At 60.4% G+C, this 27,525-nt stretch overlaps 1 protein-coding gene across 6 annotated transcripts in view; it reads right to left on the bottom strand.

Moving 5' to 3' along the window:
* Positions 1-27,525, bottom strand: part of GPSM1 (G protein signaling modulator 1) — a 55,935-nt gene that overhangs the window by 20,588 nt on the left and 7,822 nt on the right. The window contains exons 2-11 of one of the 6 annotated variants that reach the window (XM_053282496.1): positions 24,912-25,133; positions 24,548-24,683; positions 24,118-24,260; positions 23,707-23,830; positions 23,190-23,305; positions 21,801-21,956; positions 17,191-17,299; positions 13,770-13,896; positions 4,203-4,273; positions 3,365-3,544 (exon numbers count right to left, since the gene is read on the bottom strand). In XM_053282496.1, the coding sequence (XP_053138471.1) occupies positions 3,365-3,544; positions 4,203-4,273; positions 13,770-13,896; positions 17,191-17,299; positions 21,801-21,956; positions 23,190-23,305; positions 23,707-23,830; positions 24,118-24,260; positions 24,548-24,683; positions 24,912-25,133 (1,384 nt within the window). Of the gene's footprint in view, positions 1-3,364; positions 3,545-4,202; positions 4,274-5,292; positions 5,594-6,684; positions 6,960-6,991; positions 7,112-12,221; positions 12,333-13,769; positions 13,897-17,190; positions 17,300-21,800; positions 21,957-23,189; positions 23,306-23,706; positions 23,831-24,117; positions 24,261-24,547; positions 24,684-24,911; positions 25,134-27,525 lie in introns of those variants that run through there. The other 5 variants (XM_053282499.1, XM_053282501.1, XM_053282502.1 and 2 more) reach the window with 5 other exon arrangements.

Here is a 27,525-nt window from a genome sequence, read left to right as displayed (position 1 = left end):
GCCTTCCTTCATCTGGTCCGATGGTTTTTGTTGACATCCAGAGGGTGTTTTATTTCCTTGTTTGTCCTTATGTTTTTGTTTTATGTTTTATTTTCTCAGCCAGCTTGAGTTTAGTTAAAGAAAGAGGGGAGATACATTTACAAAGTAAATAAATAAAACCCTGCCCTCCACGCCTTTGTCAATCAGTCTGGGTATGAAGAAGAAGGCTGAAGCAATCATCCATGCCGCCATCTTGCCTAACGCAATCCAGTCAATGGCACAGCAAAGGACTAACCAGATTGCACGCGGCCTCCTCATCCACTTCACAAGAGTCACGACCCTCCCAGCAAAGAGCTTTGCAGCTGCCTCCTGGTGTCCACCAGCCTTTCCAAACCACCTGGCCGTTGACCGTCACCCGCCCAGGTGAGAGGGCGACACACAGCTGTTCTAGGATTTAAACTGCACACTCAAAGGGGGGGGGGAGGCGGGAAGCATTTGGGGACGGCTTTGTTTTCTGACTCCATGTAACTTCAAAGGAACACAAGGTGGCTCTCCGCGGCCGGCCTCCCTGGACGGATTCTGACCCACCAAAGACAAAACTAGGAACAACGCCATCCAACGGCTGCCCACTGCACCGGCTGAGCACACACGGGGGCCAGCCTTGCGGACACCCAGAAAGATCCGCTCTCTCGCTCTCGCTCTCTTTTCGAGGCTCTGATCCACTTGATATTATTCCGCACCTGGGCAGCAGTAGCAGCTGGTCCCAATAAGGCCGGGGTGGGGGGCAAAAGGGGCCGCTCGGGGGGCTCCTCTCTCACCCACCCGGCCCAAGAGCCACACTGCCGACAGGCGGGCCAAGGCAGTTATCCACGCAGCTCTACCTGATGAATGCCCAGCCTGCAGGCAACGGGTGGGTGGGAGATGAGCAACCTGATCTGTTTCCTTGGGCGCCTCCCTGGCTCATTGGGACCAGCCATTACTAGAGTGCCTTCTGAACTGCCTCTTGGGAATTGTGGTGTGGAGGCAGGGAAGGCCACGCTCCACACATGCTGAGCAACACAGTCTATCCCCCCGCCCCCCTCCATCCAGCTGGCTGCAAGTCTGATGTCATCCCCCAGTCCAGAGGAACTGCAGGCCACAGCACAGACGAGGCTAGTGAGCAAAGGAAGGGTGCGGGTTTCCTCCAGCAGCCAAGTGAGAGGAGAGCTGGTCTAGTGGCAGCAAGCATGACTTGTCCCCTTAGCTGAGCAGGGTCCGACCTGGTTGCATATGAATGGGAGACTTGATGGGTGAGCACTGTAAGATATTGCCCCCTTTAGGGGATGGAGCTGATCTGGGAAGAGCAGAAGGTTCCCAGTTCCCTCCCTGGCAGCATCTCCAAGAGAGGGCTGTGCGTTGTGCTGGCCCAGATGTTTCTGAAGACTGCTGCCGCCCCATTAAGCCAGGGACATCTTGGTGGCGAATCCAGAGGTTTCTGAGGAATGGCTCCAACCTCGTGGCTCTCCTCACAAAGCTCCGCGCAGCCTGTTGAGTGGCCAGTAGAGAGACTCATTCCCAAGCTTGGTTCCCCAGATGTTGTGGCTGGGCTGCCTGCCACTCCCAGGGGCCGGGGGCAAGGAGGGTGGGGGTGGGGAGGGGAGGGGTGGCAGCAGCGTCCCCTGGAAGAGAGTTCCCCAGGTGTTGCTGGCGGCAACTCCCACAGTTCCCTTGGCCACTGCAGCTGGGGATGATGGGAGTTGTAGTCCGCACCAGCCATGAATCCCTGTTGCAGGGAGCACTGGTCACGGGTTTGGACCAGAGCGTCAGGGCAGCCGGGCCAAGCCCGGGATCAGCGGCAGCTTCCGCCAGCCCCTCCCCGCCTTGGCTTTTCGCTCTAGCGGCTTATCCATGACTTCTCTCCGCGCCGCGCAGAGCGCCCAGCTCCCTCCCGCAAGATATGCCCCCCCCAGCGCTGTCATTTCCACAAAGGGCTTCGGAAAAGCCAAGCGGGTCCCGGGAAAGCCGTCCGTCCTGGCGGAAGGCCAGAGCCAGTGCCCCCCGCGAGGAACGGCAGCGGCCACACATGCCTCACCACCTCCGCCCGGGCTGAGCAGCGCCTGCAAGTCCTCACCGCTCCCGGCCAGCCTGGGGGGCACCTCTCCCCACTGCCCATACAGGGCCTGGCTGGCCACAGCAGCAGCGCCCCCGCCAAGGAGGCTGCAGGCCAGGGCTGGGCACGGCTCTGCAGCCCCCGGGCAAGGCCAGGCCCCCGCCCCGAGGAGCTGCCACTGGGCGGAAGGCGCTGCCGCTGCAGGGCACTCCGGGCCGGCCTCCCAGATGTGGGGCATGGCTCCAGCCCCCTCGCCTCTCTGGCTTCCGAGAGCTTGGCAGGCCCCGAGCCTGGCAGGTCTGCCCTTACAGCCAGAAGGGTGAGACACGTCCCTTTTGCTTGTGTCAATGGGAGCCGGAATTCTCCGGACGCTGAGCTCCTGCCCGAATACTACCTTACAAAGGAACATAGGAAGCTGCCCAATGCCGAGTCAGACCCCTGGTCCATCTCGCTCAGGGCTGTCAACACAGACTGGTGGCAGCGGTTGCAGGCAGGAATCTCTCTCCGCCCTATCTGGGAGATGCTGCCAGGGAGGGAACTTGGAACCTTCTGCATGCAAGCAGGCAGGAGCTCTTCCCAGAGTGGCCTCATCATCCCCTAAGAAGGGGAATCTCTTCCAGTGCTCACACATGTAGTCTCCCATTCAAATGCAAACCAGGGCAGTCCCTGCTTAGCAAAGGGGACAAGTCCTGCCTGCGACCACAAGACCAGCTCTCCTCCTTTCTGTGGAACTGCAGCACATACTCCGCAATGAGGGGCTTTTGAAGCTGACCCCAAGAGTGGAGCAGGGCCCCTCCTTCAGCGGACCTTCCCATTCTACCTACTTGGGACCAGGAAGGACATTTTCCCGAGGTCAGACCAGCAGTGGCCAGCGTTCCCTGGAACAGGACTTCCTAGCTGCCAGCACCCTCCGCAGCAATGGTCTTTGACAGGGGATGCTGGCCGCTCTGGTCGGCCACACCTGGGAACCCCTGTTCTGGAGAGCTCTGGTCGGGACTCTGATTTTTGTGTTGCTTTGTGTTTATTTTCCATCCCAAGACACTCCAGGCAATCACCAGAAGAAATCATAAGACAAGAGCTGGCCGCAAATGTTCTCAAACCAGCAGCCGAGAAATAAACATCACGCCCCCTCAGCCGAGCAGCCCAAATGATACGGATAAGAGGAGAAATGTCACAGGATACGCCCCCAGAAGCAGCCCCCACGTCAGAAAGAGAAAGACCGGCATTTATCCCAGGAGTTTGCCTCTGGGGGGTGGGAGGGAATTGTCAATACAAACATCACCCCGGCCTTCTTACCAGCGGAGACACCTGGACTTGGACGTCGGTGGTTTCCAACGGGGATTCGCCAGACACCAGAGGCCTCCCTTCCCAGACAGCTTGGTGGTCCCTGCATTTATTGGCTCTGACAGGCAGCGACAAGAAATCTTTTCTGGCGATCTTCAGCTCTCCCACCGGGTGGTTCTCTCCATTCTGATCCTGAGGAGGAGGAGGAGGAGACTCTTGTTGCTGCAGCAAAGGGGAGGCCGAAGGCAACTGCCGGGGCCAGGGGGGTGGCCAAGGAGGGGCCAGCGAGGCCCCAGAGGCGGGAAGGGGGGGCCGGATTTCAGCCCGGTCCTTGCAGCTTGATGGGCAAGGCGAGGTGACCCCAGCAGAGGGAGGCTGTGCCAGAGAGGATGACAAACACTTCCCTCCCAGAGGGGCTTAACGGGCTCCTCAAGCAGCAAAGAATCCGAGCCATTCATCTTCTGCCGGCCAACGTGTCCAGAGGCAGCCACGCAGCAGGGAGCTTAAGGCCTTTGCCTCCGCCGGTGTTAACCTCTTGCTCCTGGAGCGGCTCAGCAAGGCCCCGTCCTTGAGAAACAACAGGCTTGCCGTTGCCATGAAAGGCAGGGGGGAATCGGCTCTCATCTTCCACACAAAGCCTGTGTTGGAGAGGCGGCGAGAACAGGGCCCTCTCCGCCGAAGTGGGAGGGAGCTCCCTTGAAGCCCGGGCTGCTTAATCCCCTCGACTCCATCCGTATCTGCTCACTGCAGATTTCCTGGTGCTGTTTGATCGGCAGACACTTGTAGGGCAACCGAGAGGAGCGGCCCAACCAACCCACCCCCAGCCCCCTCGGCCAGTGCCCCCCTTCACCTTTTCGGAAGGGAAGCGCAGGAGGTCGAAGCTGCTCATGCTGGCCCTCTGGCTCCACTTCGGCCGGGCCCCTGAAACGGCAAATGCACAGCAGGTCAGCAGCGGCCCCCAACCAGCTGCACACAGGCCCGCTCCTTGGAGGGCAGCGGGGCTCGCCACTTGGCGGCCAAGGCAGGGGTCCATCGGGGAGGCTCCAGGCAGGTGCTCTCCTTGGGGCCTGGCCTGCCCCACTCTGCGGTTGCTGCTGATGGCCGCAGCAAAAGCAGGCAGCAAGGGAGCCGCTGCCTCTTCCGTGGCGCAGCGGGGAAGTGCTGGACTAACCAGCAGAAGGTGGCCGGTTCAAATCCCCGCTGGTCTGTTTCCCAGACACCTCTGTCGGGCAGCAGAGACCTCGGAAGGTGCTGAAAGGCATCCTCCTCTCATACTGGGTGGGAGGCGGCCATGGCCAGCCCCTCCTGGGTTCTACCAAAGAAAGCCACGGGGCTCTCCGTGGGTGCCAGGAGCCGACACCGACTCGAGGGCACCACTTTACCTTTCACCTTGAAGGGAGCGGCTGGGAAGCCCTTCCCGGTCCGGGGACGGTGTGTGGAGAGCTGGGCTTGGAGCTGCGGCTGCGTCCCTGGGGCCCTGCTGCTCCCTCCTTGCCACCCACAGTCGGCTGCAGCTGCTAACAAGAGGTCAGTGTCTAGCTGGTGACCCAACCGGAAAAGGAGGTGGTGGTGGCGGCAGCAGCAGCAGCAGCAGAGGGAGGACTCTGGCAGGGAAACCAGTCGCTTGAGCTTGCGCGGCTTGCATGGGGTGACTGCATCACACCACGAATGGAGCAGGACCAGGCCCCAGCAGCAGCCTCGGCCTGCCCTGCGGCCACAAGCACCGCACAGGGAGCGGGTGGCGGCAGCACGCACACCCTTTCAGCACCGTGAATAAGTGCCGGTTACTCCAGAAGCGCCTCCCCTTCTGCCCATTGAGATCAAGTGTCTACAGTGGCAGCAACCAGCAGGGCTTCTTCTGCTTAACCCCATGCCTGTGGAACCCTCACCCACCAGAAATCTGCCAGAGTGTGGAGCTTCTGTGGACCTTGTTTACTTACTTAAAGGTAAAGTGTGCCGTCAAGTCGATTTCAACTCCTGGCGCCCACAGAGCCCTGTGGCTGTCTTTGGTGGAATACAGGAGGGATGACCATGGCCTCCTCCCACGCAGTAGGAGAGGATGCCTCTCAGCTTCTTCCTATATCGCTGCTGCCCGAGTCTGGGAAACAGACCAGCGGGGATTCGAACAGGCAACCTCATGCATGCTAGTCAAGTCATTCCCTGCTGCGCCATTCGGTGGCCTGACTTACTTATCTTTTTATACCGCCCTTCAACCTCAGGCCCCCGGCTGGCTAACAAGATGGCCACAATAACAAGACTTCAGCAAAAACAACCTGTAAAAAATGCAGCCAACACAGCTTTGTAAAAAGAGATTCCGGGGGGGGGGGACACCCCACTGGCCCAAAGAAGCCGGGATAAAAAGGGCGGTTAAGCCTTGACCCCCTCTTAGTCAGATTTGCCTTCAAGCGATGAATCTCCCAAAGCTGCAATTACTGCTTTGCCACCGTGGAGTGAAACGGTTGTTTTATTGATCATATTATTTTCCTACCTTGGAAATATTTTGTTGCAAGGTTACATTTTTTCCTAAACAAATGAGTCAGTCAGTCCACAACAAACATGCTGCAGATTGCCGCCTCCTTCTTCACTGCTCAGATGACTAGAACGTTTCACCACACGCCGGGGGGGGGGGGCTCTGCCACAGATGCACCCCCCCACACACACACACACACACTCCCCGCGGGGGTCTTGACGCCCGGCCCAGACGTTCTGCAGGGAGCTCTGTTTAGAACTGGCCAGCCCCTTTCAGTCACTCGTACAAATACCTCCCGTCCCGTGATTCATGCAAGTCCTTTTAATCTGCAAACCTCTTCATCAAGTGACCATGTTCTACTATGACGACGACAACAAAGAAAATACACCGCTCTTCAACAAAATTCTCAAAGCGGTTTACAGAGAAGAATAAATAATACATACATGAGATGGCCCCCTGTCCCCAAAGGGCTCACAAGCTAAAAAGAAGCACAGGCTAAACACCAGCAACAGCCCCTGGAGGGATGCTGTGCTTGGGCTGGAGAGGGCCAGTGGCTCCCCCCCTGCTAAATACAAGAGAATGCCACTTGCTGTGCTGTCCTCTCAGCAATCCTGCAAGGCAGAGAAGTGTTTCCCCCTTTTCCCGAGATGGGAAACCCAGGAGCAGATGGTGCAGTTCCCCAAACAAAAGAAGCCTAGAGGTGGGCGTGTGCCCCAGGTCTCCACTACAGCCCACAAGCTGCCCTCGCCAGCAGCTAAGAGCACGGCTCCCTTGGCTGGCTGGAGTTTCCCCCGGCTTGTGCGCCTACCACGGGTCAGGCTGCCTGGGGCCCTGCAGGTCCCTCTCCGGGCCCCTTACTCACCCAAGGAGCTGGGGGGGCTCATGAGACGCCTCTCCAGGGCCAAGACCCCTCTCCAGCTCCTGCAGCCTCAGGAAGCTCCTTCCTCGGGGCTCCCAGTCCGCTGCCTTCAGGGGACTCCCCCTCCCGCCTCAGGCCAGCCCCCCGCAATTCGGCACAGGTCTCTTCTTCCCCCTGCTCTGAGGAGCAGCCTCAGCCAGAGAGAGGAGAGGAGTCAGCCCTGGCTGGCTCTCCTCCTCCCTTCCTCGTCTGCCCACCACACAAACACACACACACACACACACACCCCAGCAGCTACTGGCATGTTTACCAAAAGGCCGGGCAGACAAGCAGGAAACCTCAGGGGCAGGTCTAAATGCCTGCTCTGTCTTTAAGGTTCTGCAAGGTCTCTCATCGAGCAAGCCGAAACCTTCTGGAGAACGTCCGCTGAACAGCCTTGCTCTATTCAGCCCCTCGGTTTGGAGAAGCAGCAGACTGCTGGGGAGGAGCGGGCAGCTTTTTCAAATCATTCCACCGTTGAGCTGGTGGTTTTAAAAAGCACCTTCTCCTCCTCCTCCTCCTCCTCCTCCTCCTCCTCCTCCCTCCCTTGTGGCCCTCCCATTCCTTTTTCTGGCCGCTCCCTTCCCTATCCACTCATCCCTCACTGCTGAAATTGAGACTGTAAGCTCCTAGAGGCAGAGACTAGTGGGGCCTAGCTTATGAAGCTCTTTAACGTGTCACACACTCGGATGGTGCTCTCTAAATAAATAGCTCCTTATCCAAATGAGAATGGGCACAATGTTGGAACATTGGGGGGGGGGGGAGTCCTTCCTCATCAGTGAATGGCAGCGGCACTAGCCAATAGGCGTCTGCAGAAGTTCTTCTTCTCTCTTCCTTACCACCGGAGCGACTCGGGACAGAAAAAAGGAAGGAAGCACTTCTTCACACATTGCATCATTCATCTATGGAATTCACTCAAGATATGCTGACATCTTCTAGTTTAGATGGATTTAAAATCGTTTTATCTTGGGAAGATAAAACACTTGTTTTGCACTTGTTAAAAGTGCAAAGCACCATTCCACTTGTTTGCACAAGTTGCACAATAAAACACTGTTGCACTTGCTTTATCTTGGGAACCTTGGGAAGATGTAAGGAAGGTGATGTACAAATTAACAAGAGGAAGGAAGGAAGGAAGGATTATGCATGAAGCTTTTGAACTTGGGTGCTGGAGAAGCCTTTTGAGGAGACCATGGACAGCCAGGAAAACAAACCAATGGATCCTAGAATAAATCCATCCAGAATTTTCACTCGAGGCACAAAGGACCAGGCTCAAACTCTCCTACTTCAGACACATGATGCGAAGAAGACCCAGCTCCCTTGAGAAGTCCATAATGCTCGGGGGAAGTGGAAGGCAAGAGAAGGACAACCAGCAGCAAGGTGGATGGACTCGATCAGGACAGCAGTGACTGCAACACTGAGAGACCCTCAAGGCCAAGTTGAAGACACAGATCAGCCTGGAGAGAATCTACCTAGGTGGTCACTAAGAGTCGACACTGACTTGGCAGCACTTAATCAATCAGTCAATCAATCACAAGGAGTTTGCCAGCCAATGGCTACTAGCCTTGATGGCTGCAATTGACCTTCGGGGCAGGATGCCTCCGAATCCCAGCTGCAGCAGCCAGTGAGAAGAGGGGCCCAGATCTCCTTGGGGGCTTCTCAGCAGCATCTGTGGGGGGGGGCACTGTGGGAACAAGCAGGAGGCTGGGCTAGAGAGGCCTGGGGCCTGATCCACCAGGGCCCTCCATCCACAATCCAAGCCACACCAGCACCGTCACTGGTCAGCAAATAAGTCTCACTGACACATGCCCTTAAAAGCTCAAACAGAGATTCCAAAGTTCAGACTCTGAGAACGAGGGAGGCCTGTTCCCCCCAATGTGGCACCTTCTTAATGCTCCGTGGAGCATTCTGGCCAAGGAAGGGAGCAGAACTTCCCTCCCTGGGGCGGCTGGGCCTCCGGCAGCTTCATGGAAATTCTCTTGTCGAGGGAAGCATTCGCGGGGCACGTAGAGGGAAGGGCTGCTGGCAAACCTCGCTGGCCCAAAGCCAGGAAGGCTTTTCTAGCCTGGCACGGAAGCACCCATTAACCTGCGGCTGCCAATTCCCTGTCTCCCCCGCCTGCCTGCCTGCCTGCCCGCACCACCATCCTCCTCCTCCTCCAAAGAAGAAGAAGAAGAAGAAGACAGCTTCCCGTCCCAAGGAGAATGAGGCAGCCAGTGGGAGCCCCCCACAAGCTGCACCCCCATCTAAGCAGCTCCGAATGTGGCCAGCTGCCCGCAAAAGACACCAGCAGCTCCTCTTCCCTCTGGGTGAATCGAAGAGCTGAGAGATCAGAGGACTGAACAGGGTTGGTGGTTGACTACAACTCCCATCATCCCCAGCCGCAAGAGCCCATGGGGTTTGCTGCCCCAAGGTGTGGTCTCAGGAGCCCCTCTCTCAGGGCCCCCCTGGCAGGAGACTCTGGGAGAGGCTGGCTTTGCTGCTGCTGGAGCCAGAGAGGGACCCCCACCCAGGAAGGCCCTCTCCTGTGCTGGGCCGGGGGCCACATTCTGGGTTCAGGCTCTGCTGCGCTGGGGACGGAGTCGGTTGTCGGCTGCGTTTCCAGGAGGCCCAAGGAGCTGAGCAAGGGGTCAGCCCCCCCCCCCCGCTTCCTGCCCTGGGGGCCTCTGCCCATGGGAAGCTGAGTCTGGCTCTCGGGGCTCCACGTCCGGGGCTGGGCTCCTCTCCTGCATCCTCCGAGGGCTGAGAAGCCACCATTGCACAAAACTATTTTGACTGCTCTGGGCAAGCGATGGGAAGCAGGGCGAGGAGAATCTCCGGCAGCAGAGAGCTGGAGACGGAGCTGGCTTTCAGGCTCTTTCGGCAGGGGCAGCAGCAAACTCTGAGCACGGACCAGAGCTCACTGCCTCCCGTTGCTGCTCAGAGACGCCCTTACCCCTGGACTTGGGGTCCGAAGGCCAGGCCCTCCCAAACCCCGCCCCCTGCAATGCTCTTTAGCCTGTCCTGGGTGGTGCAGTTTGTGCCCTCAGGGATGATGATGCTTAATTTGCAGCGGGGGGGGGGGGCTCCAAAGGCCTTGAGGTCCAGGCTCCGAGATGACCTCGGTGCACCACCTCTGCCTCCCAGCCCCTCTCCTGCCTCCACCCTCCCCCTTGCCCTTCCTGTCCCAAGAGAGGGGGAAGAGTGCCCCCTCCTGCTGCTGCTGCTTCTTCTTCTTCTGCACCATGTCCAAGGGCCCTCCCAAGGCTGCAGTTCAAGCCATTCGTATTGGTTCCAGAGCCACCATGGTGATTCTGAATGCCTCTGTCGTCACCCACCCCCCCTCCTCTGCTTCTGGGGCAGCCCGTCGGGGTGGGCTGAGAGGAGAGCCTGCAGGCACCCAGCCCCAGCAGGACCCCCCCCCCGGCATTCTGCATCATCTTCAAAGGGCGGCATAAAGCACCTGGGAGCCAGAGCCAAGCGCGGACAGGGTCTAGCACCATGTCCAGGGCCCCTGGAGAGGGCTTGGGCTGGGGTGGGGGGTGGGGAGCCAGCAGCCAGAGGGGCTCCCCGGAGAATGCCCGCTCCCCCCCCCCGTGGAAAGATGCTTCCCTCCTCAGGCAGCCTCCCTGCCCTCCCAAGACAGGCTGAGCATTGGCAGAGGCCCCCGGAAGCCCGAGCGGGCCGAGGGCCACCCAGGCAGGGACAGGCTGTCCAAGGAGAGGGCTGGCCCGGCAGCCGGCGGGATGTCTGCGGGGCCCGGGGCGGCCTTGGCTGGCGCAGAGAGGCGGCTTGCTCGCAGCTGCCAAAACCCCAGAGGCAGGCCGGGAGCGTCAGCCAGACGCACACGCAGGGCTGGTGATGGAGGTTTTCTTTTTCCAGGACAGCCAAACTGCTCCTTTCCAAAGCCTCCTTTCTCTCCCCGCTTGTCAAGGAGGAGCCAGCCGCCTGAGAGCTGATGCCTGTGTGCTGTGTGGCACTCTGTGCATGCCCAGAGGGCTTCCACGTGGTGTCCAGATCACGAGGAGGAGTCACCGCTCCACCCTGTTTTGCGGCTCCTGGGACAACTCTGGGCCCCACATTTTAAGAGCGGCATTGAGAAACTGGAACGAGTCCCGTGGTGGGGGGACAGCCAGGGTGGCGAGGGGCCTGGAAACCAAGTCCAGGGAAGCTGAAGGAGCGGAGAAGACTTGGAGATGGCGGCGGGGGGGGGGCGGGGTGAAGATGAGAGCAAGACGGGGCGGGCTGGTTCTCTGCGGCTCCTGAGGACAGGACTAGACCCAGGGGGTAGGAAATGCAAGGAAGCCGATTCGGGCTGGGCATTGGGAAGCACGTCCTCAAGGGAAGAGGCGCTGGACACTGGAACAGCCTGCCTCATGCCGTGGTGGGCTCTCCTCCTCCTCCTCCTCTCGAGGCTTCCCAGCAGCCATCCGACTCAGGGACGCTGCGGCAGTTTCCTGTCGAGGGCTGGCCTGGATGGCCTCCAAGGACCCTTCCCACTTTCACAGGCTAGCTGCGTGGGCTGGACCCGGAGGAGGCTGACGCCCTGCCAACGCTCGGGTCCCTCCGCCCGCCACCTGCCCAGCGTCCCACAGAGGCCTCCCTTTTTGTCCAAGCCAGCCAGATCCAGCAAGACCACCTGCGGCTCTCCACTCCGGCCCTCCGGCGGAGACCACCCCGCTCCCCTTTGCTGCCCGGGGCCGGGTCCGGGTCGTGCTCGCAGCAGCAGCAGCAGCAGCAGCGGGGCTGCATCTCCGTGCAGGAGGCCTGGGATGAAGGCAACAGAGCCCCCCCCCCGCCCGCCCAGACAAAGGCTTGGGGCGGGACAGGCAGGCCTTGCAAGAGGCTGCGGGGAGCCTGGCGGAGGTTCGACCCAGACAGAAGACGCCCCTCGGAGCGAAGCCCCGCCAGGAACGCGGCCAGCCTCTGGAAGCGGCTCCTCCGCGGCTGTCATTACGGCAGCCGCCGAACCACCGAGTCCTTCAGCCGGGCGGAGAAAGGCGGGGCTGGCCTGCCTCCCAAAGCCCAGGGCTCCAGTCCTCGCAAAGCTCCGGGTGGGCCTGACGGCCCTCGTCCCCTGCGCGGCTGGGGCTGCCGGGAGCCAGTGGGCAGCACTGCAGGCCGGCCCCGCTGAGTCCGCGCCGGGCGGGCGGAGTTCGCCGAGGAGCCGCGTCTCCTTGGAGGTGAGCAGAGAAAGGCTGCCTTGTCGCGAGGAGACGCTGGGCGGGCAGCCGCGGGACGGAGCCAGGCGCCTCGGCCGCCGGGCTGGCCCCTCCGCCCCCCAGATCCTTGGGCCTGGCCCTGAAACCGCTGCAACGCGGCCAGCCCCCCACCGCTTGGGGGGAGCTGCCTGCCCCAATCCACAGCCGGGGCTGCAGCTAGGATGGGGGGGTGCGGGGGGGTGCGGAGAGAGAAGGGGGCTTGCTTGGCCCGCGGGAAGAGGACCGGCCCGCTGGGCAGTGGATGGCGGCTGGGCAGGAGGGGAGGTGGAGTTCAGCAACCTCGGAAGGGCCCGGCGCGCTCACCCAGGCCCCGCGAACAAGCTGCCGGAGGGCGGCAGAAACATCCGAGCAGGGGCTGGATTTCTGGAGCAGAGAGCGAGACACCCGCAGCAGACGGCGCCGTAGACCCTCCCCCTCTTCTCCCTCTGCTTCCAAAGACGCACATCATGAAGCCCTGCAGAGGACCGCCGCCCCCCCGCCCGCCGCATCGGCCCTCCAAGCCCCTCCCGCAATCCTTGGCCTCTTGGCCTCCCCCCCCCGCAGGCCCCGAGCACACTTCCTCGCTGTCCTGCCAGAAGGGCTCTGGCCTTGGGAACCCAGTCAATGCCCCCGCTGACAAACCCAGAAAAGCTTCCGATAAAGAGCACGGCCTGATTAACGCGGCTTACAGCCCGAGCAGCTTCCCACTCCTTCCCCGGCAATCATGCGGGCAAGTTCCACCCGCGTGGGCATCGAGGCCTGCCCGTCAAAGAGGGAACAGCAACAGCTGGAAACCCAGCAACCTTCATCTGGGACTCCGAAGGGAGAGAGGCCAGGCCGAGGCCGAATCCCTCCCTTAAAACGGGGCTTCTCAAACTTGCACTCCCAGGTTTTCAAAATTATTTCTCCTTACATTTCTATCCTGCTCCTCCTCCAAGGAGCCCAGAGAGCTGTGCATGGTTAGCGGTTAGGGACTGGCTCGGAGGTCCATGGCTAAGCAGGGATTTGAACTCAGGTCTCCCCGGCCCTAGTCCAACATTCTAACCACTACACCGTAGCAGGTTCTCCACGGGAGTTGAAGCCCAGCCCCAACTGGGCACCCAAGTCTGGGAATGCCGGCCTTAAGGAGAAACGGCTGGTCTCACCCCCCGCCTCCATGGCAAAGCCTCTTTCCCCAAGGCCAGTCTCGGGGGTCTTGTGAACTCTCTCACCTCTCACTACTCGGCTCCCTCTCACTCCGGTGGGGCCAGAGAACCCCCGGGGGGGGCACAGCTGACCTCCCCCCCCCACCAGCACAGACAGAGGTGCTCTTATCCCTGGCCTTCTCAGTGGAAGGCCTCCACACACCCCGAGGGCCCCCAAATCCTCTTTAGAGACAAATATGTGGGAGGGGAATCTGTGGAGCTGCATGTTGCTGTGTTTCTGCTAATGCATCTTTGACCTGCTTTATATCCTTACATTGCCGTTTGTGTCCTCAAGAACCCACGTGTTGAAAATACTGCATATGTCACGGTGTGTGTGTGTGTGTGTGTGTGTGTGTGTGTGTGTAGGGGGGTGGTGCTTAACTTGTGGGGAGGGCACTCCAAAGCCCTTTAGGTCCAGGCTCCAAAATGACCTAGGTGCATCGCTGATCGCAGGGGCAGAACAGTCCAAGAAGCCAGCTTGTTAAAAAAGGAAAACGGAGGCTCTGAACATCCACCCGTCTCTCGCGCCCCCAGCCAGTTGGCTGACCTTTAACCGTGAGGCTGCAAGGCATGTGCAAGACGAAACACAAGCCCCCCTCCCCGGCCAGGACTCAAGGCCCACGGCAACTTTGTGCACAGTAGCGGGGTGGGGTGGCACAGAAGGGTCTGGAAAGGAGGACGCTCTCACCTTGCACCTCGTAGCCGGCACAAGCAGCAGACGGGTCCAGACCGCCTCTGCTCAGCGCCAGTCCCAAGAGCGACCTCAGCTGGGCAACGTTCATCCGTGCCGTTAACTCCCCACCAGGGTCTCCGATCTGCAAAGCATCGAAGCGGCATTAAAAAGGTGCACCCCCCCAGCTCAAGGCAGCTTCTGAAACCCACTTGCCATCCAGAAAGTTACAATCCGCTACACCAAACAATGAATAAATCAGCAGCACACATTTATGAAGTCTCGACGTATGCTCCCAAGGACTTCTAAATCCCCTGGAATGAAGCAAGCCGGGAGGATTTCCCCGGAGGAGGGGATTCCACAGAGTGGGGCCACCACAGAAAAGGCCACGCTCCTCCTAGGACTCTGCCGGAACTCCGGTGGCTCCAGCCAGCCCCTTCCCTAGTTCACAGATCCTGGGACAAAGAGCGTGTTACCCTTAAGGGCAACACAAGAAGCCAGCGTGGCGAGGCCTGGCTAGAGAGGAGCGCTCAGGACTGGAGAGAGATCGTGGGACCAAGAGGCGAGGCTGCTTGGGGTGGGGCAGGAAGGGATAGAGGAGGCACCGGAATGAAGCAGGAGGAGGAGGAGGAGAGGAGGCAGGAGGGCCCACAGACAGGAAGCGCCGCAGAGGGTGGGCTGCCAGTGGAAGGACAAGCACCGGCACGTAGTGAGCGTGTGGCGCTCACCAGCTCCCGAGGCCAAGAAGGAGGCCCCTTCTGTTTAGCAGGGGAGAGCAACTGGCCCTGTCCACCCCCAGCACAGCATCCCTCCCGTGGCTCTGTCTAGGGTCTCCCTCGTGCTTCTTTTTGGACGGTGAGCCTTTTGGGGACAGGGAGCCATCTGATGATCACTCTCTCTAAACCACTTTTAGAACTTTTTGTTCTCAAATAGTAAGCACGTCGTAAAAGTGTATTTGTTTATTGTTCTGTGCATAAACCGTCTTTTCATAAAAGCTCATCCCAAGTTCATAATATCATATAAAAGCACATTAAAATATTCAAGTCAGCTGAGACCATCAAAGCCATGAAAACCTCCATAAGAACCAACAGCCATAAACCACCTCGTGAAGCCTCTGATTCTTAAGGGCGGCCTCCAAACCCACGGAGCTTATGAGGAATGCACAAAGCACTGGAGGCGCTGGGGCAGAGCGCTGAGCAGACGGGCATCCTGCCTCACCAGAGATCCCGAGCCCTGGGCCCCAACCAACCTCCGACACACAAGAAGGCCCATCCACACACCACCACCCCGCGGAGTGGGTGCAGATCCGGAGCTCTTCTCGAAACCTGACGCAGAAGAGGGCCTGTCCGCGTCACCCGCTCTGCCTGGTGATCAAGGAGTCCGGCCCCCCAGAACGCCAAGCCTTCCCCAGACATCCGCCTCCGAGAAATGCCCCATTGTTCTCTCCCCAGCTGGCACTGAGTAATCCACCTTCCACGGAGGGCGGGGTACAGAAGCCCGGCTGGGAAGAGGCCAGCAAGCCCGGTTTATCTGGAGCAGCCGACAAGTTAATCACAGGGCTGCCGGGCCCAGGGAGTGCGGGGGTGTGTGTGTGCCAGCGTGGGGTGAGGGCTGCACTGAGATGGGGGTCTTCAGACTTCAGGGCCTGGGGTGGGCTCTGCTCCCCCTGCCACTTCCTTGCGTTTCTCTTGCGTTTGTCTTTTTTCATTATTATTATTCTGAGCCACCCTGATCAGCATTGTGCTGGGAGGCATGTTCAAGACGAACAAGGCCCTTCTGGACATGCACATCACGGAGCTGTCCAAGGTGCCTGAGACCATCGGCTTGAAGACCAACGCGGGGAGCCAGACCATTCGGCCACCCAGCTCGGTTTGGTCTCTGGGTGGTTTACAACAACCTCGAACAGATTCAAACATGAAGACCTTAAACCAGTTTAGAGCCACAGTCCCGTGAAAAGGTTTGGCTGGGAAAACACGTCTTGAGAGACGGCTGAAAGGTTGTCAGGGGTGGGGAGGCTCCTCTTTCAGCAGGCAGCGCCTGCCAGAGCTTTGGGGCAGCAAGAGAGAGGCCCGTCCTGAAGGCGGCAGGAGTGCAAAGAGGGCAGCAAGCATGATGGCCAAGGGCTGGCCCTGCCCCAAAGGCCTCTCGCCTTCCTACTGTTGCAGCGCGAAGCTCCGAGGCCATCCAGGGCTGCTGCGCCTTTAAAAGACAGGCTTCCTCCAGGCGGCATCTGCCTCAAATGCCCAGAGGCGGCTGGACTACAACTCCCATCACCCCCCTGCCACCATGCACCCCAGCGAAGCGCAGCATTTGGGACACGAGGAAGCTGTGCACACGAGCAGCCCTACCCTGGTTTGGACAGCCCTGCCTGGCTAGGGCTGCTCGTGTGGAGGGCTGGGATCAAGGCCGATCACGGGGCTGCCTTCCCCAGGAGCCCAACTGTTGTGCCCGGGCTTTGCCCCAGGTCCGGGGTTGTGCTAGAGCCCCCGGCTTGAGGGGGAATCCCTCATCTCAAGATTCCCGATTCCTCGGACTCCTTTTCCTGGCCTCCAGAGATACGCGCTGCTCAGAGCAGTCCAGATCGTGGGGGGGGGGGGGCGGTGAGCTGCATGCCATCAATCATCTGTGGGGGGGGGAGGTAGATTCAACCCAGCCTCCCCACCCCACCCCCGGCTGGCCTGCACCGCCACCCCAGAAACAGACGTGAGTACGACCTCACTGAGGTTTCAGCCGGTTTCTGCTCTCTGCTGCAGGGGCAGCTGCAGTTTCCGGCTCTCTCTCAACGATTAAAGCACTCCACTCCCAAGGGACTCATTGACGGGCAACTCACTAAGGCCGGACCTTGCCGGGCCAGGAGCCATTTCAGGGGCAGAAGCGGCAAGGAGGATGCTTCTCGCCCAGACGTCGCAGGGACCTTTGCTGAGTGGGGCTCACTGCCGACTCAAGCGGAGAGGAGGATTTGGGCCGCCCCCAGGACAGGCGTCGCTGGGTAATGCAGGGCTGCATCCCCTGCGGTCTGCAACCCCCAGGACGGCTGCGCTGCCAGCCAAGAGGGGGAAAGCAGCACCCACCTCCCGGGACCAGAGAGGACGCCACAGGCACCTGGGCAACACCAGCCGTCCCACGGTTGCTGGACTCCAACTGCCACGACCCACAGCCAGGAGTCGGGGAGGATGGGAGTTGTGGTGGGGCATCTGCAGGAGGGCCGCAGTGGGGCAGCCCCACTTTCAGGGACTCCGCACCACTTGGTCGTGATGGGAAAGGCTCCGGGTGTGTTTGCTAAGCACTTGCCCAGTTCAGAAACCCACAAGCAGGCATGAAGAAGGCCACCAGGAAGACGCACGAAGGGGGCCGTTGCCAGGGAGGACCCAGGCAGCAAGCCGGAGCCAGAGCAGGAGGAGTGAGGCCAGAAGGGGGAGAGAGACGGGGGCCCCCTCACCTCTTGGGAGATTTCAAGGTGTCTCTCTGCAAAGTGCAGGGCTTCTTGGTGGCTCCCGAGGGAGAGGTAGGCGTTTTCTAAACTCCAGCAGGCTCTTCCTTCCCCCACTCTGCAAAAGCAAGACATCAACCTCATTACCAGAGAGAAACATCCAGGCCCTCCCAGGAAAGGGCCCCCAAACCCGGGGTCCAGAAACACACACCCCAGAGCCAGATTCTCCAGGGGGCCCAAGGAGCATGTGCAGAGGGCAGCGCACATCCCAGGGGCACGCCCCCCTCCCCCCATTCTCTGCTTCTACCCGGCTGAGATTCTAATCTTGGAGGAGGGCACAGTCTGGCTGTGGCCTCCAGTTGTGACCCATGCAAAGCCATCGGGGACCTGGCTGGTAGCCCCAGGCAACACAGCCACCACTGCGCGGCTTCCCCTTCCGGCTGGCTCCTAGCCCAGGCTGGGCTGTGGGCTCCATGGTGACCAGGGAAGGAGGAGAACAACAACTCTGCTGCTTCCCTAGAACGCATGTACTTCTCCTGAGTCAGGCCCTTGGTCGACCCAGCTCAGTATTGTCTACACAGACTGGCAGCAGCTTCTCCAAGGTGGCCGGCAGGAGAGACGTCTCTCTGGAGAGGCCTTGGAAAGCAGGCAGGTGTTCTTCCCAGAGCAGCCCCATCATCCCCTCGGGGGAATCTCTGCCAGTGCTGCTCACACATGTAGCCTCCCATCCAAGTGCAACCCAGGCCAGACCCTGCTTAGCAAGAGGGAAGAAGTCAGGCCCTTGAGCCTCCTGCCTTTCCCGGGCATCTCTCCCAAGGCGGCTCCTTTGAAGAAGAACCCCCCACACAGCCAAGCCTCGGGGCTGGGAACGGGCATGCAGAGCTTCTCTGACTGCTGGCAGTTTTAGTCGTCACCCCATCTCAGAGGCCGGGACCCAGAGGGGGGTTGAATCAGCCTGGGACAAGGGCATGACCACACCACTAGGGCGTGGGGGGAGGGAGCGTGCCAAGGGCCTCTTTCTTTTTGGAGGGGGGGTATATGCTGACTGATCGGAAGATGCAAGACAGAAGGGACGGAATATATTTCCCCCTATCAGCCACTCTACTCAGACAAAGGGCCATTTTGGAAGCCAAGCGACAAGATAGGGCTGTGCCTGAGATTGCCCATGGGCCAGCCTACAGGCAGCTCCACCAGGTGGACAGGCCACAAGGGCCCTCCTGGGTTGAGTGCCTCGGGCCTCCCAAAGCCTTAATCCGGCTCTGGGCACGCTCTCTCTCTCTCTCACACACACATATTATGGAGATCTGTGTTTTTTAAAATAATTATTCAAAAAAGTATCTGCAAATGCCAAATAATACCAAAGAGCAGAAGAATGGCATTAGGCAGGCAAGACTGCAAGAGAACCAAAAACATTTTATTTGTTCCCTTGATTTATATACCGCCCTTCCAAAAATAGCTCAGGGCGGTTTAAAGGAGAAATTAAAAAGGAAGAGCGAAACCGTCACTGCCCAAGAGTAGGAAACGAAAACCCAGTTACTCAGAAAGGTTTGCAAAAGGACGGGGGGGGCAGGCAGCCAGCCGGTTAGTGCAGACAGCTATTAGAGTGTCTCGGCAGGCGTCACAGGCGGAGATGAGGGAGAGAGGCCACCGAAGGGCTCTGGGGCGGAAGATGGGGGTGGGCCTGTGGGAGCCCCCCCCACCTGCCGTGAGCCACCTGCCAGAGGGACAGCCACACCTCCCCAGCCTGGGCTCTTTCTGTTCCCACCTTTCTCTCCTCTTCCTGGGATATTTTGCCTTCCAAATTCAGGTTGGGAAAGAAGGTCTAGTCAAAAGCGACCGGTTTCTGACAACGCAGACCAGTTGGGGCAGGAAAACCCGCAAGAGGCTCTCCGTTGTCCAGAGGCCCACTGCCGGCAGAAACGGCCATAGTGATGGGCCCCCTCACGGGCTGGGAGTCCCCTTGGCCTCCCTGTAGGGCTGTTCCCGCAATCGATCAGCATGAGGGCTGGGGAAGCCTCCTTGGACTCTGGCTTGAGAGCCCCGCGAGCTTCCGGCTGCAGGCCGTGGTGAGCGTTCTGCAAACAAGGCGGCAGGGAGATGCTCGTCGGCGAGCTGGAGATGCCAGCAGGTGAGGCCAAAACTTGTGCCCAAGGTGGGAGGCACCGGGTAGGGGGAGCACTCCCCCTGCCTGCCACCTTGCAGGTGACCCTCCCCACACACACAGCTCCCAGAGGCTGCTCCTGCCAATCCCACCCTTGTATGCGGTTTGGGGCAGGGGACTGCAGCTCAAAGCAGCACACCCCTCCAGTGCCTCCCCTCCTCACCCACCCCCACCCCCCGGCAGGCACAGTTCCTTGGGCCCTGGCCCTGGCCTGCAGAATCCTGGACCCCCAACAACATCTTTGGGAGCGTCAACGTTTCTCCCCTCTTAGGAAAGCAGAGCAGAAAAAAGGGCTGCCCAGAAGAACTAGTCTGCCAACCAGGGCCAAGTCCTTAGGGGGCTTAGCTGCTGTTCCAGAGTCAATCTTTGTCTCCCTCTAGTGGCTGTGCTGGACTCAGGCGCGTTCCGAGTCTTCTTCTCATGCTGATTTCACGGAGAGACCTCAAGAGAGGCAGCAGCAGCAGCAGCAACGGCCCTGGCCGTGCTCTGCAAGCAACCTGGGTGGGTTTCAACCAGGAGGACCATTTGGGTCCACGGTGGGCGGCACCAGCCAGAAAAGCACAGGATTAGGAAGCCTGGCTGACAACTATTTCTCCATCGGAGCTCATGTGCCTTGAACAGCTGTAGAGCAGCAGGCAGAAATTCAAGAGGCAATGCTTCTCCACCACAGTCCTGCTCTGCTGCACAAGCGACACAGGAGCCCTGCAAAAACCACGCGGGCAGCAGTAGCAGCAACAGCCTCTTGAGGGAATACGGAAGAGCACAAGGGCAGGAGTAGTCAAGCCAGCAGTCCGGCCAGCTCATTAACGCAGCAGGGGCCGGCCACCTTCCCAGCGAGGACGGGGCCTGCAGAGGCATCCAGCGGCACCGCGGAGAATCTCCTGTTTCCGCTTAGCGGTTGGGCAGCGCAGACCTCCCCGTTCTCCCCAGTCACAGGACAGGGCTGTTGGGCTGCGTGAAGGCTGGGCTGAGCCCCACGTTGCTCCTTGACTGCCCTTCTTGAGTCCAGGCTCCCCACTGCCTCTTGGGACCTGCCTCCTGGCCCCCACTCTGACCCCAGTCCATTTCTGGGCCCCATTCAAAGCGCTGGCTTTCACCTCTCAAGCCCTAAACAGCTCCGGGGGTGGGGGCAGGGGGGTTCATCTGCTCAGGCGCCTGGGCTGTCTCGGCCGGCTCTCCGACTTCTAGCCCAAGGTCTGGCTCTTCACCCACTCTGGGGGCCTCAGTAGCCGGCTGCCTGGAGGCTGAGCCGTGCCAGCCGCACCCCCTGCTCAGGGACTCTTTTTATCCTTCTAGCCCTGCCCAAAGGGCCTGGGGTCTCGGAGCTCTGGGGCCCCCAACACAGGCAGAAGCCTCCTGTGCTCCAGGTTCCCTTCAGGAGGGGCTGGATGGGAGCCTTTGCACTCGAGAGCCCTCCAGCCCCACAGCCAGCCCCAGCCCCTTGCTCAGGCTAGCCACGCCTTCAGGCTTGGCTACCCACAGGCTCCCTCCCTGGAACCTGGACCTCGCTAGCATCCACTTCTCCAGCCTTCTGGCCGGCTGTGCTCCTGCAGTGGCCCATTTGCCTAGACTGCCTTTTCTCCATTGGGGTCTACAAAATGTTTGCTGACGGCTGGGAGCTCTCTAAGGTATCTCCCGCCTTGCCATGAACTGTTGAGAGGAGGAAGACGACTGCGGGGAGACATGACAGAGGTCTGTAGAATCATGCATGGTGTGGAGAAGGTAGACAGAGAGAAATTTCTCTCTCACACACATAACACAAGAACCCATCCCATGAAATGGATTGCTGGGAAATCTAGGACCAACAAACGGAAGTATTGTTTCACACAACACATGATCCACTTGTGGAACTCTCTGCCACAGGATGTGGCAACAACCTGGATGGCTTTAAGAGGGGCTTGGATAACTTCATTGGGTAGAGGTCTATCATCGGCTACTAGTTGGAGGGCTACAGGCCACCTCCAGCCTCCAAGGCAGGATGCCTCTGAGTACCAGTTGCAGGGGAGTAAGAGCAAGAGAGAGGGCCTGCCCCTTTCAGCTCCTGCCTGTAGGCCCCCAGAGGCAGCTGGTGGGCCACTGTGTGAAACAGGATGCTGGACTAGATCGGCTTCCTCAGGGGCCTGATCCGGCAGGGCTGTTCTGATGTTCTTACGAAGCAGCTTCCCCTGGAAAGAGGCCCCTGCCTGCTTCCCCATTCCTGCCATCTCGGAGAAGGGCCTCGCCACTCACTTCAAGATGGCTGCCTGTTGCTGAGCAGAAGAGAGGCTCCGAGCTAAAAAGAGCCCCCCTCCTTTTCCCAGGACAGGGAGGACACTCTTTGTTGCATGGAGACTCTGCTTTTAAATTGAGACTATCAAAGCCATTTGCCACACGTGTAATTGAGCTAAACCATTTCCGCAGAAGCAGAAGGCAGCATCTCCATTTCTAGCCAACCCCCCCGCCCCCGGGCTCTCCTCACCTGTCCCCAAGTTCCTGGGCGATGGCCAGGTGCTTCAGGTGGTAGTCCACTGCTCTCTCGTAGTCTTGCAGGAGGGTATATGTGTTGCCAAGGCTGTAGCAAGACTGAGCTTCCACGGCTTGGTCCTTCAGTTGTCTGGAGAGCTGCAGCGTCTTCCTGCGTGAGAAGAGGCAGAGGCAGCCCCCTAAGTGGGCGGGGGGGAGGACACCCCCCACTCCCCACACCACCTCCTTTGTGTAGGGCAGGGCCCTCCCACTGGGGTCCCCAGATGTCCTTGGGCTGCAGCTCCCGCCATGGCCTGCGTTCAGCCATAGGATCTGGGGGGGGGGGGAGTTGCAGCCCAACAGCATCCCTGCCCTCCACCGAGAACAGCCCTTTCACTCCGTTCACGGTCAGGAGGTGGCCATTGCTCGGCTAACTTCTGCAGCAACAGCAAGTCCAGAAGTCAGCTCTCGGAAGGTGTCGTCAGCATCACTCGGTGCCTGTCTGGGATCGTATGGACTGCGACTCCTGGTGGGCGCCTGGCAGCCAGAAGGGAGCAGGATGGGGCCCAGAGAGTCTGGCTTGTGCCTGGAGGGAGCACAAGGCCCTCCCCGCCTGGATTCTAGGCTGGGAGCAGGCCTGGAATTGTTGGAGATGAACTTCCAGTGCATCGACCTTTTGCACCAACTGTCCGAATGACCACTAGGGGCACCTAACAGGAATGAGTAGCCAGCCAGTCAGCCAAGCAGGGAGGAGCAGAACTGGCCGGGGCCCAGGAGGGACCTGTCTGGGAACGGCCTCATCCAGGACCTAGAAGACGCCCAGGGCCCTGGACACCCCCTGCGGAGTTCCCGGGGGCTCGGCTGGGCCTTTCCAGCTCTCTCAGGGCTCCTAGCCAGTCCAGCAGGGGCCTTGCTCTTCCCTTGGGGTCTCCATTCGCCCTTGGATGTCTGTCGCCATCGACAACATGCGGATGCAGGCTGCAGAGAGCGGAGTCTCTCCTGGGCCACTTCCGGATCTCATAAAAATGGCGGATCTCATAAGAATGTCTCCAGCCTGGCTAGTGGCCGACTCTGGCATCAGAGAGAGGCTCCCCCTTCCGCAACGACGACTCCTGGTTGCCACCGGCGATTAGAAAGAGGTGCCTCTAGGTATTCTGCGCACCAGTTTGGCAGGGGCAGGTTTGCATGCCACACCTCCCCCCCCCCACTCGAGGGACACCTCGGAACTGTGGCTGTGCAAGCACCCCGGGATCCTTGCGGCCACTGGACTGGCTCGAGGTCCCAGTGCAAGCAGGGAGAAGAAGCAGGCAGGCCGGCCACATCTGCAAGGGCTAAGGTGAGCCGGCCGCAGAGTGCAAAGCGGGGGGGGGGCCTCTGCTTCCGGCCGGCGGCCCAGGCTGCTCACTTGTAGTACTCCGCGGAGATGTCGAACCTCCCCAGGAAGACGTGCGCGTTGCCCAGGTTGCTGTAGGCTCTCCTCTCGGCGGCTTTGTCTCCAAACTCCTTGGCGATGGCCAGACGCTGGAACAGGAGCAGGTGGAGAGCTTGAGAAAGGGCTGCCCCCGCCCCGCACACACACACCAGCCCTGAAATGCACAAAGGGCTGCCGGGAGAGCAAAGGGCCCCCCCACACGCCCCGGTCAAAGGCAGCGCTGAGCCATCATTTGCGGAAATCAGCAAATGCTGCCAAGGAAGGCGTCTTGCTGCCTCTGCTGCTGCTCATGGGGAGGGACCAGGAGCCAGATGGGAAACCTACCCCCCACCCCCCACCCCGAGGGGCCTGAACTTTTCTTTAAAACAAAAGTGTGCTTGATGCCAAAGTTCCCAGTCATTGGACTGCAAGCAGCAGGAAGGGGAAATCCATGGGAGCGAAGAAGCTCCCAACGCCCCACAAACAGCTGGGATGTGGGGCAGGGTCTGACCTGCTTGTGGAAGACGATGGCTTTGCTGAAGTTTCCCAGCAGATAGTGGGTGTTGCCCAGATTCCCGTAGGCCCGGCCTTGAGCGGCTCTGTCTCCCAGCTCCTTCACGAGAGAGAGGTTCTTCCTAGAAGACACCAGCCAAGGAAGCCCGGGGTGGGGGGGTGCAGTGGTTAGCGAGAGCCGAGTTCAAATCCCCATCCCACCATGAAACCCACTGAGTGGCTCCATGCCAGTTATTGACCTCTGACCTCCTGGAGCCTGACCTCCACCCCACAGGGCACTGGAGCCCTGAGCACTGGGGTCTCCCTTTCTGCCCAGCCCACCCCCCACCCCAACCCCGGCCTGCGCCCAGACATCCGTTGCAAGCCCTTCAGGAGGAACTTCCCTGAGGGCAGGGCAGGGCGGACTCACTCGTAGAACTCCGAGGCCCGCTCCAGCGCCTCCTGGACCTCCTCGGGCAGGTGGCCCGGCTCCTGCAGCAGGCTCCAGGAGAGCTGCTTCCCCCGGGCGTGGTAGACGTTGCCGATGTTGTAGAGGGCCCTGGCCTCCCCCACCTGGGAAGAGAGGGGGGCGTCACTCGGGTCACTCTCCGACGGGTCGCTGCCCAAGGACGGGTCACCCGAGGCCGGCCAGTGTGTCCTCACCAGGCCTGAACCCTGACCCAGCGCATGGCCAGCAACAAGCCCCACACCAGCTCCGCCGCTGCCGCCTTTGGGCTTCCCTCTGGGCCAAGCCCGCCGCCCGGGTCCCCGTCCGCCCCAACGCAGAAGGGGGGGCCTCCCTTCCCACAGGCAGCTCCTCGTCCCCTTCGATGCCCAGCAGACGCCCTGCCTGCCAAGACCTTGTCTCCCTGCTCCTGCGAGATATCCAGATGCCGCTGGCAACAGACAACGGCTTCGTCGAACTGCCCGAGGATCTTCAGCGTGTTGCCCAGGTTGCCGCTGGCTTTGGCCTCCCCGATGCGGTCCCCGATGGTCCTGGGGAGACAACCAGGGGACCTGGAGGAGGGGCTTCCCGGGGACACAGCCAGGAGCAAGACCCAACGGGAAGGGGCAGCCCACAGGCTCTCCTTCCCCTGCAGGGGTGGGTGGCCAGCCGGCCCCTGGTGCCCTGAATGGGCCCCCGCCACAGCCCTTCTCCAAGCGAGACTCCCCCCTCTCCCGCTCTCCCCTCCTGCAAGGACCTGGGTCCGTCCGGGCCCTTACCTGGCGAGCGTGAGGTCGTGCTTGTGGTACTCCAGCGCCTTGGCGTACTCCTTCAGGTAGAAGTAGGCATTGCCCAGCTGGCTGTAGATGGCACTCAGCGTCTTCAGGTCTTCGGTCCCCAGGTGCACGGCCTCTTCGAAGAAGGCGACTCCGGCTCGGAAGTCCCCTGCTTTGCAGGACCGCTCTCCCTCCAGGGCCAGCTCCAGGCAAGAAGCCTCCATCCTGCGGAAAGGGAGGCAGAGGACCGACTGCCTTGGCTGCCCAACAGCCGGCGGGGGGTGGGGGGTGGGGAGAGCTGGCACTTTCATTGGGCCACCCCGTGGACTAGGCCTCTTTCCAGGCGGGGCTTCCATGGGCTTTGGAAAGGTGGGGGGGGGATTCTAAGGACCTCAACTTTGGGTTCCTGCACGCCAGGCCTGTGCCCAGAGACGCCACGGAACTTGGGCAGCATCGGCAGGGCTGGAGGGGAGGCTTCCAACCCTCCAAGGGGAGCAAGAGAGAGAGAGAAAGGGAGACCGTCCTCTTGGGTCCCTCAATCCTAGTCGTCACATCATCAAGCGCGGCACCGCCAGGAAGCCCAACTGGCTTCAAGTTACGCTGCTCAGCTTCGTGTATGTGACCAAGAAAACACGTTCTGAATCAAAGGGCCCCAGAATCATTTATTCTGCTCGAGAGGAGAGCTGACCTGGTGGTCGCAAGCAGGACTTGTCCCCTGAGCTAAGCAGGGTCTGCCCTGGTTGCATTATATGAATGGGAGACTAGAAGTGTGAGCACTGCAAGAGATTCCCCCTCAGGGGATGGAGCTGCTCTGGGAGGAGCAGAAGGTTCCAAGGGGAGGGCCCTGGTGGCATCTCCACGATCGGGCTGAGAGAGGTTCCTGCCTGCAGCCTTGGAGAAGCCGCTGCCTCTCTGTGAAGACAATCCTGAGCTAGATGGACCAATGCTTCCTATGTTCTGGGTGACCAAATACACTGGCTTTAGCAGAGAGTCCACACGAGATAAACACCCCTGAGGGAATCCCCCAGGGCTCCTGCACCTTCCGTGTTGACTCCTTAGGAGTAAACGCTGGAGACCTCCAAAGGAAAGCAGGACCCCGACCGGTGGCTCTCTTGCTCAACAAGAGAGATGGCCGGGGTGCTCTTTGGAGGACATTTCCTCGGCCAGGACAAATCAGAGCCTTTGCCACTTTGGATCCCGAAAGCGCTGCAAGCCGCCTCGCCTGGTGTATATGGTTGCCGGGCAACCGTGCGGGCCTGGTGAGGTCTGCACCAGCATTTCCGCCACCCATTTCCCCTGGCAGTGATGCTTTGTGGACGAGAACAAGGCTCCATTCTTGCTCTCCCGCAGTGCCTCAATTGCACATGGGGGGAGGAGGAGGAAGAGAAGCCATTCTGGAAACAGACTTGAGCCTGCTGTGCTTAGCAGGGTGGCCATGCTCTTCTGCTCCAAGGGGCCGGGGAAATCGGGTCTGCGAGCAAAGTGCCTTTGAAGAACTCGAAAGCCCATCGCCCCTTCGGACAGGAGGCCCACCTGGTGCTGGGAGAGTCTGCATGCCCAAGAAACCCCCCCCCCTCCCCCCAGGGTGTGGCCTTCCACTTTCCTCAGAGGGCCCCTCCCTGCTGGGGCACCAGAGAGCAAGGCAGCCCTCCTCCCTGGGGTGGCTTCAGCCGGGGGGGGGGCTGCAGTGCTCAGGCCGCGTCCCCACGTGCCCCCTTCCCGGCAGCTGCTTCTTCAGAACTCAGCACCTCGCTGGCCCCGGGGAAGGATGGCGGAAGAAGCGCAGCCCAGCAGCGGGGGATGCCTCCTCGTGCGGAGAAGGCAGCTGGGCGTAGGGAGCTGGAGAAGGGGAGGGGGCCAGCCAGCAAAGGGCGGGGGGGGAGTGGCTGGCTTCAGTGGGAGGAGGGAACGGGCAGCGGCTGTCTGGATGCAGAAGCAGCAGCCGGAGGAGGAGGAGGAGGGCTCCACCACGGCCCTCGCAAGAGGAGAGCAGCCCAGCCCAGCCCAGCGCCCCTTCCCCAGCTCTGACGGATCACCTCGCGCCCTTGGCTGCAAATGCGGGGAGGGGCAGAGCAGGGACCCCGCCCCCAGGCCTCTTCCCCTGTGCTCCTTTCTGCCCTCCTCTTGGCAGCAAGCGGGGGGGGGCTCCTCCGGCCAAGACCCTCCCCAGCCCCTTGGGAACAAAGAGCCGGCCCCGATCCCCCCCCCCCGTCCATTGCAGTGGCCGCAGCGGGTTGCTCCGCGCGGGGTGCCTGCTGGCCCGGCCCTCCTCCCGCGTCTCCCGGGCGAAGTTCTTCTTCACCGCTGCCTGCGCTGGGTCGTTCCACGCGCTCTCTGCCAGCCAAGGCTTGGGTGGCATTTCCATGGCGACCACTGCAGAGCTCAGCTCCGCAAAACCGCGCCTTCCACTCCGACAGGCTTTAATTAAAAACCGGCTCCTCTTCCTCTTCTGTCTCTGTCAAGAGAGACATTAAAACAGGCTGGCGGACGGCGTGGGACGGATCCTGCTTGTTTTTCACGAGCCGGCTTCTCCGGCTACCTGAGCCATCCAATTGCTTTTCTTACTCAGTCTGTGACTCGAGCAGGAGAAATATACTCTCTCTTTCGTTACAGCAAG

The sequence above is a fragment of the Hemicordylus capensis genome, chromosome 17, assembly GCF_027244095.1.
Source record: "Hemicordylus capensis ecotype Gifberg chromosome 17, rHemCap1.1.pri, whole genome shotgun sequence".
Lineage (NCBI taxonomy): Eukaryota > Metazoa > Chordata > Lepidosauria > Squamata > Cordylidae > Hemicordylus > Hemicordylus capensis.
The sequence above is the reverse complement of the archived record's forward strand: the minus strand, read 5'-3'. Positions and strand labels throughout refer to the sequence as shown.